General features: G+C 30.9%; 2 protein-coding genes across 3 annotated transcripts in view; both read left to right on the top strand.

Moving 5' to 3' along the window:
- The first annotated feature begins 1,142 nt into the window (after positions 1-1,142).
- Positions 1,143-20,401, top strand: LOC134694682 (actin-related protein 3). Of its 2 annotated transcripts, none has more exons than XM_063555724.1 (11): positions 1,143-1,292; positions 2,777-2,957; positions 5,715-5,825; positions 10,830-10,925; positions 11,833-11,940; positions 12,417-12,560; positions 12,821-12,994; positions 13,539-13,631; positions 15,201-15,326; positions 17,066-17,149; positions 17,673-20,401. In XM_063555724.1, exons 1-11 carry the CDS (start codon positions 1,249-1,251, stop codon positions 17,766-17,768), a joined length of 1,257 nt encoding a protein of 418 aa, XP_063411794.1. In that variant the 5' UTR covers positions 1,143-1,248; the 3' UTR covers positions 17,769-20,401. The 2 variants fall into 2 exon arrangements, with proteins under 2 accessions (XP_063411794.1, XP_063411793.1); XM_063555723.1 differs by lacking the exon at positions 1,143-1,292 and adding an exon at positions 1,517-1,735.
- The window catches only part of LOC134694683 (multifunctional-autoprocessing repeats-in-toxin-like), a 102,681-nt gene continuing 87,731 nt past the window's right edge, over positions 6,245-21,194 (top strand). The window contains exon 1 of the mRNA XM_063555727.1: positions 6,245-6,260. The gene's annotated coding sequence lies outside the window, so the exon portion shown is untranslated. The remainder of the gene's footprint in view (positions 6,261-21,194) is intronic.

Raw genomic sequence — 21,194 nt, 5'->3', positions numbered from 1 at the left:
ATAAGGGTTTGTTTTAAATATTTTAAAGTTCATTGTAAAAATTGTGTCAATACGTTTGAATATATGAATGAAAAACGAAGGACGTGACGAACGAACATACAAATAAAAGAAGGATGAAGGGAAGAATGAATAAGTATAAGAACGAACTCTTCTCGTGTTATTGGATGAATTATTAGAGCTACACGACCGAAAGGGGCCTAAAAAATACCACATCTTCTTTTTTATATTCATCATAATTTTACATGTTCTGTATAAAATTGATTGCCGTAAACATGTATTGAGAAATAAATGTAAACTGCAACTTAATTCACTAAAATTTCATGAACGTTAATAAACTGTAAAATCTATACAATTTGAACATACAAATGTCTATGATAAGGTCAATTAATTATCTCAGTTGTAGGCTGTCCAAAGATAAACCTTGCTGTATTATTTTGTACAATGGACATTAATTGATAGACTTTAATGTTCTTGTTGAATTGGTTTACAGTTGTCATTTCTGTATAGTCTTTGTTCATTGTTGAAGGCATTACGGTGAACTATAGCCAGTTGATAATTTCTTTGTCATTTCAGTGCACGGCAATCATACCACATATTTTAATTTTTCCCCAGGACGTGTATGCAAAAATTCTCTTTGACACACAGAAACTTTGTAAATAAACACTAATGTTCAGCTAATTTAAATGCTTTACTTGAATTTAATTTTCTTAACCCTAGCTCGATCCTTCCTATTCCCCTCAATCAGGGACGTATATAGATATATAAGTCCTTGCCTCAATTAAATGATAACAAAAAAAATCATTCAGAGACCACACTTTTAAATCAAATAAAAAACAACAAACACAAAATGTCGATGCCTCTAGAACAATATTGAAGATCCCATTCAAACGTGCGCATATTAAATAAAATTACAAAAAAAGATTTAAGTATTCCCCAATTTGTACCTCATAACTTTCGTCTGGTATCCTTATAATTCAGTTTATTTACCACATTTCTCATTTGTTATGAAAATAAAGTAAGTTTCAAATTTCAAATCAAACCTTAAAATAAACCATTCCAATCACCGAAATTATCTTAATTTTCCAATTTTCAGTTGTAAAAATTAAATTTAGAAATAAGTGTTCTGCATAGAATAAGGTAATCACCTCCCATCGGCCATGTTGTTTCTCATGTCGCCGGCTGAGTCACTTCCTGCTTTCTGTTTTTAACTCCAAACAACTTTATTTAACATATATTCAATCATAAACAATGGCTGGACGACTTCCAGCGGTTGTAGTAGACTGTGGAACCGGGTATGCAACAATTAACCTCAATCCCCCTTAAAAACCCACCCCATTACCTGCAAAAATGAAAATGGGCGGATTTACAGAAAGGTGTATGCATTTAACTGCACTAACACCGTTCCAAGTAAACAATATCTTCATCTTTTGTATTGGTTGTTTAATTGAAACACTTAATACTTCCTTCTTAAACACTTTGTTCACGTGATCTATTTACAAAAATTGTGTATTGCCTGTTTATGAATATGTAAATAGAACAGGAAGCTACGTTTTATGACTAAATAGCAATAAACCTGTTGATAAAGTTGTCACTTCCTTGAGGACATCAAGGACCATCTCCTTCAGCCATCTTTATACTTATTGCAATATTCTGGGCGTGTAAACATTAAGATGTCGTTTGGAAAGTCATTTGGTCCTACAGGGACACCAGCTGTTATTATTGACTGTGGAACAGGGTTTGTACACTTTGCAAATACAAGAAAAATGATATTAAAATTGTTCAAGTTAAAACAGGAAATGAATGTAATGGAGGCTGTTTATGTTTTATGCACTCATTTTACATGCAATCAGCTATCCTATAGGACTATATATACTATAGGCAGATTAGAATATAACAACTCCTGGTTCATGCACATGTAGTATCTGTCTAAAATTACAATAATTGGAAAGAAATGTCCAAGATATCAAGAACACACACTTGGCACTAATTTAAGTGTAATAGCAAATTTTTTTCCAAGAAAAGAAATTCAACTCACTCAGCCCTCTAACATGTCTAACATAAAAATCAAGGGTTCTAGGTTGAAGAAATCTACATGTTGTATCAAATGTAAGAAAGATTCATTATGATCGAAAAAAAATTACGGCTGTGTTTATGATTACGACAAAAATCAATGCTTCCTGTATTGACAGTTTTGAAACAGGACTGTCAAAACAGATTGACAAATATTCAATCTTAAACATGTTAGATTTTTGGCATAAAGCTAACCTTCAGTTATCTAAAATCTTGTGTGACAGTGTGAATGCTTGTGATATTCTTATGGATAAAAACATGGTATCCATTAATTCTTCATCAATTCCAAGTTGAAACTGCGTAAATTATTCTAGAACTCTTCACACTTTTATTCATATTATCATTTCACACTTTAAATGTCCTTTTCGTGATTGGCACCCTGCCCTTTTGAAATCCTAGCTGGAACACTAAATTTCTATAGCAAACATTTTGGAACAAACCTGATGAAATCTTCATTTTCTCTTTTTGCCTATAGATACATGTATAGTTCTCTTTAATATGCACCCCTGTTTGGCTATTTTAATTTTGAGGTGAAACACTGCACAGACAATACTCCAAAGAATTTAGTTATTAATGATATGAATAATTGTTGAATTTTGTGAAAGTTCAGTTTTGAACAGAAATGTGCTGTGTCGTGATACAAATATATAATAATTTTAATAAAGTTTTAAAAGCATTATTATTTTATTTGTTTATATTCGTACAGGTACACCAAGATGGGGTATGCCGGTAACACAGAACCACAGTTCATTGTGCCATCAGCCATTGCTGTAAAAGAATCGGCATCAGTAGGAGATAAAGCTATACAACGACTTGGTAAAGGGGTGGAGGACCTCGATTTCTTTATTGGCGATGAAGCTTTGAGTGCAACATCATACAGTGTAAAGGTAAAGATTAAATTAGAAAAATAATTGTGGTTACAATTAAAATGGTAGATAACAGGCTTAAAGGTTTGTTTGCAAAATGCATGTTCCAGCTACAAAATACTCATCAGTTAAAGATCAGAGACAATATCAACTACTTATTTAACAAATTGAGGCAAAACATAGGCCACAAAAAAATGCTGATTTTGGGTCTATACACTTTATTGTTTATTTTGAAATTATTAAGGTACAACACATTTGAAAGTTCATGATTGTTTTCTAGGTCACACACAACATATTTCTTCATAAATGTAGCTTTTTCTGAGTTATTTCCCCTCATTGATATAAAGACTGATTTTGTTTACCTATTTTTGCAATCCATCAGTGTTTTCCCTAGGCTAATCATGCATTGCGGTACCGCTACGCATAGAATTTCGGCAGCCATGCATTCATCATACCCGCTATGCATCCCGCTATGTGGGAAATTTGTATTATCTTGTAATATACAGTGACAATTGACAAAACTCTAATAGTAGTCCAGTCAATCTAGCATAAATTTGACCCTAACCTGAAAGTAATTGCAACAGAAGATTTTTAAGTTTTAATCTTTAGCATTATACCCCAAATATACACAGAAAAAAGTCCCATAAAATCTAACTTGAGGAAAACTAAAAAAAAAATCACCATTTAAATTCCTATGGAGATTTGCATTGAAAAGGGAAATAACTCTTGCAAAAAAGGCAGAAATATCAATAAAAATTGATACAAAATTATAACTTTACCGCTTTTATTCATCAGAATGTATTGATTCTTGATTTTTTTAGCGGTTTTTAGAGTATAAGAAACAACTCTAAAGGTGTTTTCATATATTTTATCAAGCTATAATCTAGATTTTGTAATTTATTAGTTGACCATTTATTAAATTTTTCAACATGTCAAGGTCAAGAATCTCAAATTTAATAAAAAATAATTGATCATGTATTCTTCTTTTTAAGTTTAAAGTTTCTTAAGATAAGTAAGTTGCTGAAAAAATATAATATGCAGCTATAAACAATACCAAATTTTCACATTATTTTTTCAAAATGGTTACAAAGCTTCAAATTTGCAATTTCTTTAATGAAAAATGTACGAAAAAAATATAACTACCCATAACACTTCGGTTTTGTACATTTCATGAGCAGAAGATTATATAAATAAGTCAAATACAAACTTATAACCGACTCAAAGTATCATACCTTACATAAATTTCAAGAAAAACAACCAAAAATTGACCAAAAAAGACTAATTTTTGCAAGAGTTGTCTCCCTTCCCAATGTTAATTTCCATAGGAAATTTAAAATGCTGATTTTGAGTTTTCCTCAAGTTAGATTTTATGGGACTTTTTTCTGTGTACATAAAGGGCATAATACTATAGATTAGAACTAAAACATTTTCTGTTGCAATTAGTTTAAGGTTTAATCTTAGTTTGACTGGACTATAGGTGTTTCGAAATCACCGGACTGATAATTGATCATAATTAGATGCAATGCTCTGATTTTACAACCACGTTGATTAGATATAACAACATTCAAGACTTCGATTGCATAATAGAAATCAGGAGTTCAAATTGTTTTAATGATAAATATTATCAGCTTCCAAATATTCTTCTGTGAAAAAATAAAAAGTAAACTTTTTGCAGTATAAATTTTACGTTTTGAAATCATAAGTCTGACATCGAAATATTTATATCAAACGCAGTTGATTAGTTGTAACAGAAAATACACATCATTGGATTGAAACATGATGTAACTTTGACCTTCGTAGCAGAGTTCAAAAAATGAATGGGTCACTGAACAATTCAGATTGTTTTTGTTTTGATGTCAAAAATTATTTTATTTTTCAAACTGATCTCTCAACTAGTTTTAATCCAGAAGAAAGTAAAAACATTGCTTGACTCTACCTTAAGTTGAATATTTATATCCAAATTAAATTAATAAAAGCTGTAATCCATGATCACAAATCGAATGCTTTGTTTACAATTGTTGAAAGCCATGTGCTTTTTGGCGGGAAAATTTGGGAAACCCCTTATTAACAGGAAACAGTTACATTTCATTGTTATTTATAGACAGTAGGAATTTCATTTGAAAATAATTTTGATTAACTGCTAAGATTCATTCATGAAAAATTAATAATTTCTTGGGGTAAAACTGATAATATCTTTTTTTTCTAAATAATTTACACCTAGGGGTATTGAAAAAGGTTTTTTTTTTTTTTTTTTTTTTTCAATTTTAATTCTGAAAAACTCATGTTTACTTAATTCCTTTATTATTTCCTTTATTATTTCCATCATAATCAGAAACAAGCTACATGTATAAGGTTACTTTCAAACATATATTTTAGAACACACCATACTATTAATATGAATGTACCTGTAGTAAAAACAAACCTGGTAGAGCCTAAAAAAAATCTACAGGGTTCCCGAAAAAAAACTTTGGGATCCAGGCTGGCCTTGGGAGAAAATGTTAAGTATTGTTCCTGACTGTATTGCAGATTTATGTGAAGTTTTTAAACTAACATGCACAGTTCATTTCACTAGTGTAATAAAAATAATTCTACAAAACAACGCCGCGCTCCGCGTTGCAAATTCATCTTAGACCCACCATGCATCAAGAATTTTCTAGGGAAGACACTGATCCATGATAGGTTATTTGTTACTGACATTTTATTTAGTTCCTACATGTAAATCATTTGTAAATGTAGATTATAAAATCTAATATTAAATCAATATCGACTACGTTTCAGTGGCCAGTTAGACATGGTATTATTGAAGACTGGGATTTAATGGAGAGATATATGGAACAAGTGATATTTAAATACCTCAGAGCAGAACCAGAGGATCATTACTTTTTACTGGTAATTAATTATAAATTATTGCCATTTTTTGGAAATGTCCTTGATCAAGTGTTGAATGATATTGATTTTTCTTATAAGAAAAGGAATTGTTGTCATTGCTTAGGAAAACAGTCATGACAGTGGTGGACAGTTTATTAGTAAGATTGAAGCTAAGAAACACCCTCATGTTTCGAAAAAAAACAATCTATATTTTATAGTTTTACTTCAAGTGTGATACAATATTTCTTCTCTTGAGATGGTCCAATTTTCAAATTTGAAACATGTAGCTGACAAAGGTGTTTAAATATTGACAATGATTGAACTGTTGAGAAATATCAGTGTGAACACTTTGTGGTGGATTCTGCCTATCTGAGTTTTTTTAAGACGAATTTTGTCATCCAATTTAGTATGGTGATACAGTGAGGTCAACTTTTTTCAGTTTCACAACAGCAAATCAAAAAAGTAAGCAAAATAATTGATGTCAAAATTGAATTTGGACCATCAAAGAACTCAAATTGTTCAAACGTAACTCACATTCATTATAAGAAACAAGTCAGGTAAGTATAATAACTTAAAAAGACAGCTCAGATTAAAGGGAAATCACACTATTGTTTATACGCATCGCTCTCGGCGCCGCCATAGTGTCGTAACTGTATTATGACGTCGCCGTTTTTTTTATTCCGTCATAAAGGTTTCTAAATCATGAAAAAGCGAGCGCTCGAAGGGACGTCCACTTAAGCAGGAGAAATGATAATGGACATATCATATTTTTTACAACTGATATGTTGTACTAGCGAGTTTCTAGATTGTATTGGGATTTATCAGCGGAATACAAAATAATTGGCAAATACTGCAGAATGAAAGGCAAAAAAAAAGATTGAATGATGAGTTACTAAAATAAAAAGAATATAAAATATTGGAACCATTATGATATAAAGAATATATTAATACAAAACACATAATCATCATGCATAATCAACACTAAGAACGTTTGAATTTCATAGCATATTCCCTCCGACCATTTTCTCGATAACGAAGTCGGTGATATACATTTTTTATTTTATTTTTTTATGTATATGTTCAATATCTAATTGAATTCTAAATTTCAAAAAAATCTTTTGACTCATCTTGATCTTAAGTGCAAAAATGAAAATGCTACCCGAAATGGACAAAATGTATAGCAAAAAAATAGGTAGTGAAATTGCACAACTTAGGCAGAGTATCGCCGCAATGCTGTAGTAGGGTTTAGCGTTTATTTTCGAAAAGGGGGGGGGGTTGTTACAAATAGACCAAGAGTACCAGCATGTTAGAGTATAGCTATAGGAATCTGTAGTTTTCTGTTCAAAAGAGGGTTGTAGATAAGAACAATGATATTCAACTTACAGTATCTCCAATGTAATAAAAATATTGATCTCTGATTACGTTATACTACATGTTTAAAATATTGATGCATGCAAATCATAAATATAGTCTTCTATACTACATGTATAACTATTTCATCAAACATCTCATTTCATATAAGAATGTAACTTGGCTCAGACTGTCGGGTTTTTACAAAGCAGAGTCAAAATTCATATGTTCTTGTTCTGAATATGCATTCAACTTGCCACTGGACGTAAATGTGTGAAGTCCTATTTGATATCGTTATTATTTCAAATGTGACGACAGAAATGATATAAGTGTCGTCCTTCTTTCCCAAATGTTCCTTTAATATCTAACGCCTCTGAACTCTGAACAGTTAGGACCAGGTAGGGCAATTTAGGATACAATATTCAAGCTTGATACGGTCTAAATTTGGATTGTGATAAAAAAAAAAAATTGACATAATATAGGTTTCTGACACAAAATAAATGTGTTCAAAGATATTAAAAATCTATTATGCAATATTGTGCAATTGGAGATTTCTTCTTGAGATATTTCGAAAAATTTGCCCTAAAAAAATGAAACGCCACCCCTCCTCTCTGTAGTACAATTTTAAATAGATTCATACATTAAACAAAAGTTATTGTAAAATAGTAAATTTAGTAAAATGCTTGTTTGTGGCCCCTTTTAACTTCTGAACGTTTTGAGCAAATACATGTACAATGTACCCCTTAAATCAATTTCAGCGTTTCATTTGTGATATGGAATTTAGTGGTACAATTTCAGAGAGATTCATTACTTCTCAATGTCATATTAGAAATTTATGAAAATCAAAAGGGTATTTACATCAACAGATATAAACAATTTATCAAAGTTGTATGAGAATTGATGAAAGCGTTATTGAGTTATATATGTCCGAAAACTGGAAAATCACCCTTTTTTAATGAATAAAACCCTATTACTCGGAAACGTAAAATCAAAATTCATAAAAAAAAGAAATGGAGCTCACGTCAATAGATATAAACAATTCACCAGATTTATGCCAATTGGTCAAAGCGTTTTTTAGTTAATGTCCGACATTTTGACGACGGGACGGACGGACAGATGTATACCATAATACGTCCGGTAACCGGGCGTATATATATATATATATAATAATTCAACACGTACTATACATTTGGCTTTACCAGTCTCCAACAAGAGAAATATTTAACACACACACACACACACACACATGTATTTATGTAGAGATATATTCATGTCTCACAGAGTACTGCTAAACTGTAACAGACACATTAATGGTCCGTCTGGTGAAAGAATATTCCACTCATATAAACAAATGTTTGTGATGATTTTCATCTAATATTTGCCACTGAAAGTTTTGCAAAAATAGAGAAAAAATGGTAAAAAAAATGAAAAAAATAGAAATAAAAGTTCAGATGTAGGTTCGGGTTTAGGTCATTCAATGTGATCACTGTCGACAGGATAAAGGGAAATTGTCGGATCCCTTCCGTGAATGAAAAGGGCATCCAGTTTTTTTATACAAAAGTAGCTGATTAACTCTTTATTCTTTAGTTCTTTAAAAAAAATAACCAACATGATAAAGAGAATGCTTAAATATTGGCACACAAATTCAATCAATCATTTTCAAATTAACTATCATTAATGAGGGGGCGGGGTTAGAGGGATCCTGATCCCGAAATCCCGGGCTTAAAAACATGATATCCCGAGGTCCAGAATTAAAAAAAATCCCGACATTCCGAACATCGAAAAAAGAAATCCCGGATCCCGAAAGGGTCAATCCCGAGCTTAAAAACACTTGATCCCGAAGTCCGAAAAAAGGTCCTGCCCCCTCAGTATTGGCAAAAATATGTGCATTTACCACAATGAAAGATAAATGTGATAAAAGAATATACATTCAAACAAAAAGAGGTGCACCAACAGAAAATAGAAACCACATTCTTAATCTTAATTTCATCGGATCTCAAAATTTAAACTCTTACCAGAATTTTTATTTTATCTAACAGTAAAATTCAGATGTTTCTAAGTGTAACTCGAGCTTAAACTAGAAATCTTACTGGGAAAAATATTCGAAATCAAACTTGAACTTTGAACTCAAAATTTAACTGGAACTCGAACTTAATTTGGTTCGATTATGGAGCGTTGTGTGATAACAGAAATGTTAGCCAATTTTAAATTTCTTCCGAAAACGTCAATTTACGATGTCATTGCGGACTTTTTTTTAAAGTGCTGAGTTTGTGGCTTTTTAAAAACGGCATTACGGGTTTTATATTCCCGGTGCAATGAACAAGTTAGTGAATTTATTCTGTTTGTAGTCTAAATGGAACGTGTTACTTTTCAGCCCAAATATAATAAATGCAATTAAAAAATTCAGATGACTCCAACTTTGACAATTACTTTTTAATAAACTGTTACTGTATGTTTAATAATGAATAATCAAAATACCTAAAAAAAAAATATTACTATAAAAAAATTTATCTATATGATACATGTTATAATGGTTTAGTAAAAAGGTTTAACCCAATAGTTCAAAGCATTGCAAGAAATGCTGCTATGCTAGCAACGTCGTTCTGTAACGTAAAGAGAAAAAGTTATAATTCCCGCCAAAAATTGACAATAAGATTATTTCCATTGAAGCGGATTTTAAACATCGGTGACCCCCCTTTTTTATTTATGCTTTTAAAATCTTCCCTGAAGCTGCAACTAATGCAGAAGTTTGAAGGAAAAAACATTAGTAGATTTTTTTTAATTCAAGAAAAATCTATAATAAATGGCCATCAAAAATGGCGGGAAATTAAAAAGGGCCTTGAAAAATAAGGAAACTGAGAAAAATAAATGGGTATAAGATAAAAGTTACAATTGACTGTTTTAGTTTAACCAGTTAAGCATACTTTTTCAATAATTTTGGCTTCTTTTAGCATTTTTGAGCGCTAATTCCATATTACGGTATAACGTGATTCTTTACTTTTTGATGACGTCATATCTCGAAAACAACATCGGTGACCCCAATTTTTTTTTCGCCTTAAATATTGTAATAAGTATGAGCTGTCTACATGCAAAATTTGAATGAATTATTATTAGTAGTTTAAATAGTGTGATTTCCCTTTAAGAGAAATTTTGTTAATAATCTTAGCTTAGTTTATGGAGGGGAGAATCAATGAAAAAAATCATATATGTGTGCTTCATTTGAAAATGCATAATTTTGAACAGCAGAAATGAGTCAATGTCAGAAAAGAAAAGCTGTAAATACAAAATAAACATAACTCATAAAACCATGCACAATAAATTAACATTACAAGATAAATAAAATTGAGAAAGGAAATGGTGAATATGTCAAAGCGACAACCACCCGACCATAGAGCAGACAACAGCCGAAGGCAACCAATGGGTCTTCAATATAGCGAGAATCCCCGCAACCGTATGTGTCCTTCAGCTGGCCCCTGAATGAATGTATATGAATAGGATGAAGATATTTTTTTGCTAGAAACAGTCAGTTGGTTAGGCCATCAATCTTACTCATGCCCCTATTTTGTGATATACACATAGCTATATGATATATATGCAAAAAATATCATTTCAATTATATACCAGTTTGTATTGAATTGTTAAATATGTTTTATTAACTATTATTTGTTTATACAGACAGAACCTCCACTTAACACACCAGAAAATAGAGAATACACAGCTGAAATAATGTTTGAGTCATTCAATGTACCGGGATTGTATATTGCTGTACAGGTATGTTAGAAAATGACAAGGGAGATAATTTATAAGTTAGAAAACAAGGGAAATAATTCATAAGTTAGAAAACAAGGGAGATAATCCATAAGACTACACAGTTGAAATAATGTCTGAATCTGTCAATGTACCTGAATTGTATATTGCTGTACAGGTAGGTTATAAAATGACAAGGGAGATAATTTATAAGTTAAACAAACAAGGGAGACAATTCATAAGAATACACACTGACAGTTGAAATAATGTTTAATGGCAGTGTTAATTATAACATTAAAATGACAACATACACTACAGAGTTACAATGAATTAACAGATAAATAGGAGAAAATATAGGACAGAGAAACTAACGAATAATAGCTATCAAAAGGTAACAGGTTACAAAATATTTTTATACGCCAGACGTAAAAAGTTTGAAAGCAATAACAACTACATAGTTGAAGATCGCTGAGCACCAAAAGTTCCAAAAAGTTGTGAGGCCAGTGTTATCCACTAGACAAACTAGGTAGATAATTCATAAGAATACACAGTTGAAATAATGTTGGAATATGTCATATACCTGGATTGTATATTGCTGTACATTTGGTTTAAAAAATCACAAAGGGAGATAATTTATAAGAAGAAAAACAAGCCCAACAATTCTTGATCCTTAAATTAAAGTTGAAATTTTTCTACGGTCAATAAATGTGTTATTTTTGTTATTTCCTCGATATAAATTGTGCCAAGTATCAAAGTTATTGTAAGATTTTAAAAAATTCACGAGACAGCAACTCAACAAAATAACAAGACTTAAAAAAGAATGATGAAGAGGAAAGGTCAAGGTTGAGAGTGAAAATGACAACCAAATTGTTTGCTTAACATGCTACCATGTGTTATTACAAATCAATGTTTATGTTATCTTATTTGACAGGCTGTGTTAGCATTGGCTGCCTCATGGACCTCACGACAAGTAGGGGAGAGAACTCTAACAGGAACAGTGATAGATTCTGGGGATGGTGTTACCCATGTTATTCCAGTAGTAAGTTGTCAATAGGACTTTAATTTTTTTAAGAACAAAATCATGCAAGCTCAGTGTAGGTCAACTACAGTTGATTCTGCATAAGAAAAAACAGACATTGAACTAACTGAAATTAGAGGAGTTGTTAACATACACTGATAGAATTTATCTGGAAGATATCAGCATTCCAGCAAGATTTTTACCTTACGAGTGCCAGCGAGACAATGCCTGTCACAATGTGTAAAAAGCAAATAATTTCAACACAGATACTTTGCACACCCCAAACAGCAAGCCATAAAGGGCCTCAAAATGACTAGTGTAAAATGATTGAAACAGGAAAACTAAATGTCTTGTCAAGAATGGAATATTTGTAAAAAAGATGTTGTAAATCAAATAATTTGTACCACCTAGACATATTGTTGTGAACTCTACTACTCTACTACATTGTCTATGAACTATATATTATTTACTAAACTGTCTATGAATTATAATTTCAGGCTGAAGGATATGTGATAGGTAGTTGTATAAAACACATTCCCATTGCTGGGAGAGATATTACATATTTTATTCAGCAGTTATTACGAGAAAGAGAAGTTGGCATTCCACCAGAACAATCATTAGAAACAGCAAAAGCAATAAAAGTAAGTTTGAGGAAGTGTATGGGCTTTTGTTTTAAAAGTATAAAAAGTTATGAATAAACGAATAATTCCTTAGAACACAACAAATATCTCCTGCTATCTATCATCCTATCACAAGATTCTAAATTATCCAGTAGTAAATGATAAAAATGAGATACTTGAACTAGACCAAACAGGTTAAAAGGTTGCATTGATTTTTAATATCAGAAATGTCACTTATAAATGTTTTAGCAAAGACTGAATTGTAACATATTTTTTTTTAGGAAAGATATTCCTATGTGTGTCCAGACATAGCTAAAGAATTTGCCAAATATGATGCTGATCCATCTAAATGGATGAAGAGATTTGAAGGCATGAATAGTATAACAAGACAACAGTTTGCTGTAGATGTAGGCTATGAAAGATTCCTTGGGCCAGAAATTTTCTTCCATCCAGAGGTATGATACATCTTGCATTACTGTAATTCCAAAAATTATTGTGAGGTTTTTATTTTTGCAAATAAGGTGACTTAGTGTTAACCACAAAGTTTAAGAACACGCATTTTAATATCTGATAAAATTGAGAATGGAAATGGGGAATGGGGAATGTGTCAAAAAGACAATAACCTGACCAAAGAGCAAACAACATTTGAAGGCCACAATGGGTCTTCAATGCATAAAAAAACTCCTGAAACGGGAGGCGTGCTTTAGCTGACCCCTAAACTAAAAAGTATATATACATTATTGAAAAAATGAGAAATACGGTCATTAAACATTCAGAGAAATATAGAAAAGTAAAAATAAACCTATTCCCATTGACAGAAATCAGTGAACCTACATATTGGAACTATAAAATCTATCAAATAATCAAAATAAAGATGTTATGTTTCTTGTCTTATCTTTGAGTCATCTTTGTTGTAAATATTTTATATCTAAAAAAATATTAAAAATAAATCACTTTAGTGGCACAACATACTTATGTACATTTATATTTCTATTTTAGTTTTCAAATCCAGACTTTATAACACCTATCTCAGAAGTTGTAGATACAGTTATACAAAATTGTCCTATAGATGTCCGGAGAGGTCTTTATAAGGTAAGGTAATGATAAGAGGTTAAGTTCATAAACTGTTATCACAGAGATATGTCTCGCCTTTTTGTAATTTTGGCAATGAATTGTGCCAATTAATGCTAATACAATTGCAAACCAAATATCAATGACCTACCACAAGTGGATCCCCATAAATTGACCTAATCACAAACTAATACATGTAATGTAAGCAAACCAATCAAAGTCAATAGACCATGACTGAGGGGGCGGAGCCAAATAATCTCCATGGCAATGAGATGTGACAATGCTAATACATCTGCATACCAATTATCATTGATGTACCACAAGTGGATCTCCATAAACTGACCTAATCACAAACTAATACATGTAAAGTAAGCAAACCATTCAAAGTCAATAGATCATGACTGAGGGGGCAGAGCCAAATAATCTCCATGGCAATGAGATGTGGCAATGAGATGTGGCAATGGTAATACATCTGCATACCAATTATCATTGACATACCATAAGTGGATCTCCATAAAACTGAGCTAATCACAAACTAATACATTGTTGACGCCGACGCTTGAAACAGCATACCTATGTCTCGCTTTTTGACTCCGTCAAGGCGAGACAAAAATGTGTAAAAAAAGTTTCTGAGATTGCAATCTTACTTTGATATAAGGTCACATTTAATGAAAGAAAAATCCCTGTATATTATTTTATTGCATAGCAGAAATTAAGTAAAAGTTAGCGTGCAATAAATTCCAATATTGCACTAGTGCAATAAATATTCAAAATTCATGACGTCATCAAAGACAAAATCTTAGTTCAAACCAATTGTTACATTCAAATGTTATATTGCTATACAATAAAAGGGTTATTGCATGAATAGTGGGGAATATTGTCCCTCGTAGAATATGTATTGCACTCGCAAGCTCGTGCAATTTAAAATTCTATTCGGGACAAGATTCCCCACTATTCATGCAATAACCCTATAATATCAGGCAAATAAAGTTCCTAGTTACAAAAAAACGGACAGACGTTTGTGCAGGAAGTTGTTTCCTTAATCAAATATTACATATTGAATTGCAACCTTACTTTGTTATTTGGTCACATAAATAAATATTGAAATATTCCTATAAATTTTTAAGTCACTTATTATGTCCAAGTTCAAAGTATGAGTTAAAAAAAATTGTTATATGGTGGATGTTGGGCTGAATGATCTTGAACTATTAAAGTTAAAACTTGTCAATTCTTTATTGATGTCAAAATTTCAATTTAGTCATTAATTTTCATGTCTTGAACTGAAAATTCAACATGTGGAATGGCACAGAATAAATACAATTTTTTGCAGATAAGACATTAATGTTTTTAAAGTTTTAAAGTCAAAAATACACTTTAGTCATTAATTTTCATGTCCTAAGCTGATTTTGTTATTGTGATGGGAAAAAAATTAACATGTGGCACAGTATAAATACATTTTTTTGCAGATAAGATAAGAACGTCAAGATTTAACAATACATATGAAATTTTTAATGGCACAAATATTTTCATTCAATATATGTTAAGCTAATGTGTAATTAGATATATAAAACTTTATTTTTCTCTTACCAGAATGTTGTCCTATCTGGAGGATCAACGATGTTTAAAGATTTTGGTAGAAAAATGCAGCGTGATGTGAAGAGAGTCGTAGACGCAAGATTAAAAGTTAGCGAAGAATTGAGTCAAGGAAGAATTAAGGTAGGTACACAATCTTGGTGGAAAAAATTACAATAGATATATATTTATACCCCCACTTAAAAAAAGGGGGGGTATACTGTTTTACCTCTGCCTGTCCGTCCGTCAGTCAGTCCGTCCCATGAATATTTTTTCGTCATATTTTTCTCAGGAACTACATGACAAGGATTTCTAAAATTTGGTTTCAGGATTTATTTAAGTCAGCTATACCATGTGATGCGTTTTCAGATTGATCACTTGACAACTTCCTGTTTACCGAACACTTGCGTATTTTTACACTATTTATTTTTTCGTCGCATTTTTCATTTTTCTCAGGAACTACAATACAAGGATTTCTGAAATTTGGTTTCAGGGTTTATTCAAGTCAGCTATACCGTGTGATGCGTTTTCAGATTGATCACTTGACAACTTCCTGTTTACCGAACACTTGTATGATTTTACACATGATAGCCAAGTTGAAAATTTTCGTCACACTTTTCTCAGGAACTACAATACAAGGATTTCTGAAATTTGGGTTCAGGATTTATATAAGTCAGCTATACCGTGTGATGCGTTTTAAGATTCATCACTCAACAACTTCCTGTTTACCGAACACTTGCATATTTTTACACTATTTATATAATCCACTTGTGGCGGGGGTATTATCAGTGAGCAGTAGCTCGCAGTTTCACTTGTTATGTACTAAAATGAAGAAAAAAAAATATTTGACCTTTTTATCTTTTTCTAAAAGGATATCAACAACCATTTAACATTTATTTGAAGCATATTTGGCAAACATTGCTTTTCTTTTTACTTTAAAATTTAAGATTTATGAAAAGATTTTATTAGTAACAATTTAAAATAGAATATTTTATAAGCCATTATACACAGGATGTATAATGGTTTACAGGAATTGTTACATACTTGTGTCCATTGTCAACTTGCCTTTCAAAATTTAGAGGATGATTTGTGGACGAAAGCACACTTTTGATTTTTCTTAAATTTTTGGGGAACATTCAAATTTCATCAATTTGAGCTGGGAGTTACAGAACTTTTCTTTTTCTTTAAATGCAATGCAATTAATAAAATCTGATATTTTATACGTGATATATAGGAGAACCTTTAATTTTCCTTGTTGGGGAAACATTAAACAATAAAATTAGGTACAGCTCAGTAAGGTCATTGCTTTCCAAAAATAGATCACTACTATGAAATAATCATAGGCCTTATTTTCTTAAAAAACAAAAAAATACTGAAATTGTCAAATGACATAGTTATCTGCCCTTGCTGTTTAGAGGATTTTTTTTCTTATATCAATACACTGAAGGACGCTTATTTTTTTTATAGTTAAATCTTATAAATTTCAAGTTTTAGATGTATTTATGTTAAATGATGATTGGTAAAATAACATGATAAGAAGGAAAGCTCAGAAAAAGACTCCTGATCTATATGAATTCACATATTTGCTGTTGTCTTCAGTCTTTTTACTGACTTTGTCAAGTGATCTAGTGCTTCTACTGCAGCTTTTTATTAAAACGATTGTATATTCAGAAATTATTAGATGCATTTAATATAGCAAGATTATTTCGATTTTAGGAAAATCTGCATACAGTTATATGTATCAGATATAAGAATGCCAATTCTAATTGTGGCGATTATTCATTTATGCATTATTCACCTATATAAAAACATCGCAATAATTTCTGAATTTACAGTAATTATATACAGAAAAAGATAATTACAAACATTTTTTTCTCATTTAGCCAAAACCAATAGATGTACAAGTGATCACACATCATATGCAGAGATATGCCGTATGGTTTGGTGGTAGTATGCTGGCGTCTACAGTAAGTCAATCATCTATTATATAATACATTGAAAGGGCTATGATAAAAGCCTTTATTTATCCCCTGAAAAGGCAAAAGTAGATATAAATTATACAATTTTCCTAAATTTTGTAGATTTATTGATGAATGAACTGGCAATTCATGCAACTGGACTAAAAATATTATTTAACACATACAAGACATAGGTTACCGACAAAATAAATATGAGCTAATCCCTTACCCTCATGAATAGATCTAAAAGACATAAAATAAAAATTGGGGACAAGAGGTCTTATATTTCTTGACAAAGAAAAAAAACATAAATTGTCTGATCAAATTTAATATAGTTATCTGCCCTTGACAATTTTTTTGAATTTTTTTTTAGATATTTTCACTTAATCATGAAAATCTTTCAAAATCATATTTAAAAGTTCCATCACTCCCAGTCTTAGATGCAAAACTTAAGTTTGTAGGTCCTTATGATATTGTGAACCAAATAGTCAAGGATTGATATACTAATAACAATTTGTATAATATTTTTCAGCCTGAATTTTACAAAGTGTGTCACACAAAAGCTGACTATGATGAGTATGGACCAAGCATTTGTAGACATAACCCAGTGTTTGGTACAATGGCATAACATACAAACAAAATACTAGGACTATTTTAAAATTGGACTGTAATTGGAAGAAACTTTTGTTGGAGACTTTATTCAAAATAAGTATAAAAAACATTGCTAGACCTTTGGACATTCTGCTTCATGGAACACATTATACCAACCAGTAGGACTTATTTCAAAGTGGTTACAATTGAGCAAATGTGATATCATTCAACATTATAGAAATGTTATGACCAACATTGAAGTGTAACATATTCAGATTGGGGGAATATATAAATATATACATGTATATGTAAAGCTCCTTCATTGTGATTTGGGAATTAAAATGATGTAAATTGATGTAAGATATTTTTCAAACAAATTTGATGTATATCTGGTATTATCGCTATTTTGTGCATTTTTCCTTTGATCTTTTTTTGTGATAATTTTCATATCATGCTTCTCGCTTGATATGGACAAATTATTGCTAGAAACTAAGGAGCCACGTGGCGTTGCTAACAAAATTGACATTGAAATTGACAACGTCATCACAGGTAAAATAGCGATAAACAGATTATCATTGGTCATCTCAACTCGATTGCTTTTCTCACTTTTGCTGTACCAGCTCAAGCGAGAAAATAAATCTCGTTGAGATAATCAACGATAATCTATAATTACTGCATTAAAATATCAGACTTCAATCGGATAAACAAAAAAATAATTTAAAAACATTGTTATTGTTTTTTCTTTCTATTTTTTTGAAAATTTATACTTCAATATTGTTGATATGGGCAAAAAGGATTTAGAAGGAATTAAAAATGATTTTATATGTCTCTATAGCAAGAGAACAAATTTGATTGGTGCAGATTATGACATTGTGCTTTCTTTATTTTTACAACCATGAATTGTTCAGTGTATTGTGGATTCTTTTATTATCAAGGGGTACCTGTTATCATGGCCTGATGAAAACAAATGTTTAAATGGTTCGTAAATCCTTTTTTTTTTCAAACAAAAAACCAATGACATGAATATTCATCAACCTGACATGAATATTCATTAAACTGACAGTGGTAGATCCAGAAATTTTCATAAGTGGGGGCCCGCTGCTCCATTCATGCTTCAGTGATTCCCTATATACATGTAAGCAACCAAATTTTTTCCCAAAAAGGGTACCCCCCTAAATCCGCCTCTGTCTGATATGAATATTCATGAATCTACCATATTGCCTAGTTATTAAAATTAAAGCAAAGAGGTATCTAATGGAAGGTAGAGCCTTAACGTTTTTGGTGCCTCTCTTTTTTTCCATGAATGTTTGATAGTGTGTGACAGGAATGAATGATTTTTGTCATGTTTGTTTTTATGCAAGAGGTCAAAGGTTAATAAATATATTTACAATCTGATCATTTTTTTCATGAAAGTTTTTGTAGGAAAAATATAACTGGAGAAATGGAAGATCATGATTCAAAATGTTTTTGAACAAATATGAAGAAGTTGCCATTGATATTTTTCATAGAATGTGATTTATATAAAAATTATGTCTTTTTCTGTTGATATTTTTACACTATAAATGAACATTTTGATATTTTTATTGAAATGGATTGAGGAAACCAGTGTAAAACCAGTCAATCAAAGCCTCTCTATGACATCAGTGATTTAATGAATTTTAATGTACATGTACAAATGATGTACTTTACATATAAATGGAAATTAAATTCTGGCGCCAATATGTACTGTATAACATTGTGATCATAACTCTTTGTATTTATTTCTGTATAAACTGTGATTTATAAGAAATTATCCTTTAAATTGATTAGCATATAACTCTGAACTCTCTCATTAGCATATTTCTCCGAACTCTCTGATTAATATTGTCAAGTTATTAAATACAAAATGTGATTGATGAAAAATATTTTTCAATTTAGACTAAACTGTAGTATGTATAGAGCTTACAGCCCTGGTGCTATTTAAAAGAAGATAGAATATATGTGCAGTGTTTGAATGCTTCATGCATAGAAGGGTTTTATTACAAGACTTGCTTTGTAAAATTCTGATAATACTTAAATACTGGTACCATACAACACAAAGATAACTTACTGTTCTCTAAATTACTCTTTCAAGGAGTTAACATGCAGTGACCTATTTTCATATTACCGACTTTTGACTCAAGAGTTTATTCTTTCGACAGGATACCTATTCTTTGGTAAGACATCTAGTACCCGGTTAAGTAAGAGCAACCAAAAGACGAAAAATCAAGCATTCAATCAGTATGATTTTGGAAGGAATGAATTATTCAATATTTTCTATATTCATTCAAAATAATTAAAAAAAAACAGTAAACTTTCCCCCCAAATGCAACGAATATATATTTGATTTTACTTCTTTTGGGTACTGTTACCTGACCGTATTTAAAACCAGTGTAAGATTAAAGAACCACGAAAGAAAGCATTTAATTTTAGAAATTCTACTCTACTCATGTACGCAGCCAAAGTAAAGTGTATATTGTTTATGGATTGTAAAACTCAAATACATATTATGTACCAACAGAACAAATGTTTGCTTGTTATTTAAGAGGAGTCAGAATTATGCAATTTTATATATAAAAAAATAATTGTAAAAATGAAATTATGATGTAATTATATTAAACTTTTTAATTAAAATCATAAAATATTTATAAATTGTTATTTTGATTAGCATGATTACTGGATTTTAACAGTAAAAATAGTTCAAATGTTGTTTTGTGTCGAGCCTACGACTTTTGTCGCAGAAAGCTTGCCATAGTGATAGTGATATGGTATGAACTAACTCCTTAAAACCTTGATATTTTAGAAGGTAGAAGACCTGGATTCTTCATACTTTGGAAGTAGATGTCATATGTTATGCAGATTCTGTCTGATATATGTCCATTGTTCCATGGTTCAGTGACTACATGTATTTGAAAAAAAGATTTTAAGTATTCTTAATTTCTCTCTTATTATGAGTAATAGGATAAATATAATATTTGGTGTATGCATACCCTGGAATGTGCTCATGTCCATGAGGCATCAGATAGTTTTCACATAACCTTGACCTAATTTTGTGGATCAGTGAACAAGTTTATGTTGTTAAGGAGGCTCGCGGGTATAAGATTTTCAGAAAAAAAATAAACATTTAATTTTCATTACAAATTTTATAAATTACCTTAAGTAGTTGTTACTTTATCATATGGTTCAAAAATCATTCCAAAAAATCAATTCCTGTTGGCCCCAGCTGACTTTTTAAATGTAGATGTCATTGAAAAAGCTCGCAATTATCTCCCTTTGGTGCAAAAATGCAATTTTTTGGCATTGAAATTGAAATATCTTTTTTTACTCATCGGTGACCTATATTTTTTATTGTCGTTTTCAAATAAGCTATACATAAACTAAATAATTGTAAAATTTAAGCGATTTCTGTAATTAGGTTCTTTTGTTATTTCAATATTACCTCTTT

The sequence above is a fragment of the Mytilus trossulus genome, chromosome 13 (genome assembly GCF_036588685.1).
Source record: "Mytilus trossulus isolate FHL-02 chromosome 13, PNRI_Mtr1.1.1.hap1, whole genome shotgun sequence".
Lineage (NCBI taxonomy): Eukaryota > Metazoa > Mollusca > Bivalvia > Mytilida > Mytilidae > Mytilus > Mytilus trossulus.
The sequence above is the reverse complement of the archived record's forward strand: the minus strand, read 5'-3'. Positions and strand labels throughout refer to the sequence as shown.

What these genes read in the sequence shown, in the direction of transcription:
- LOC134694682 (XM_063555723.1), top strand. Translation starts at nt 1,671, where the DNA reads ATGTCGTTTGGAAAGTCATTTGGTCCTACAGGGACACCAGCTGTTATT. An exon ending in TTACCCATGTTATTCCAGTA is followed by an intron (nt 11,941 to 12,416) that starts GTAAGTTGTCAA and finishes TTATAATTTCAG; the next exon opens with GCTGAAGGATATGTGATAGG. An exon ending in GTAGTATGCTGGCGTCTACA is followed by an intron (nt 17,150 to 17,672) that starts GTAAGTCAATCA and finishes AATATTTTTCAG; the next exon opens with CCTGAATTTTACAAAGTGTG.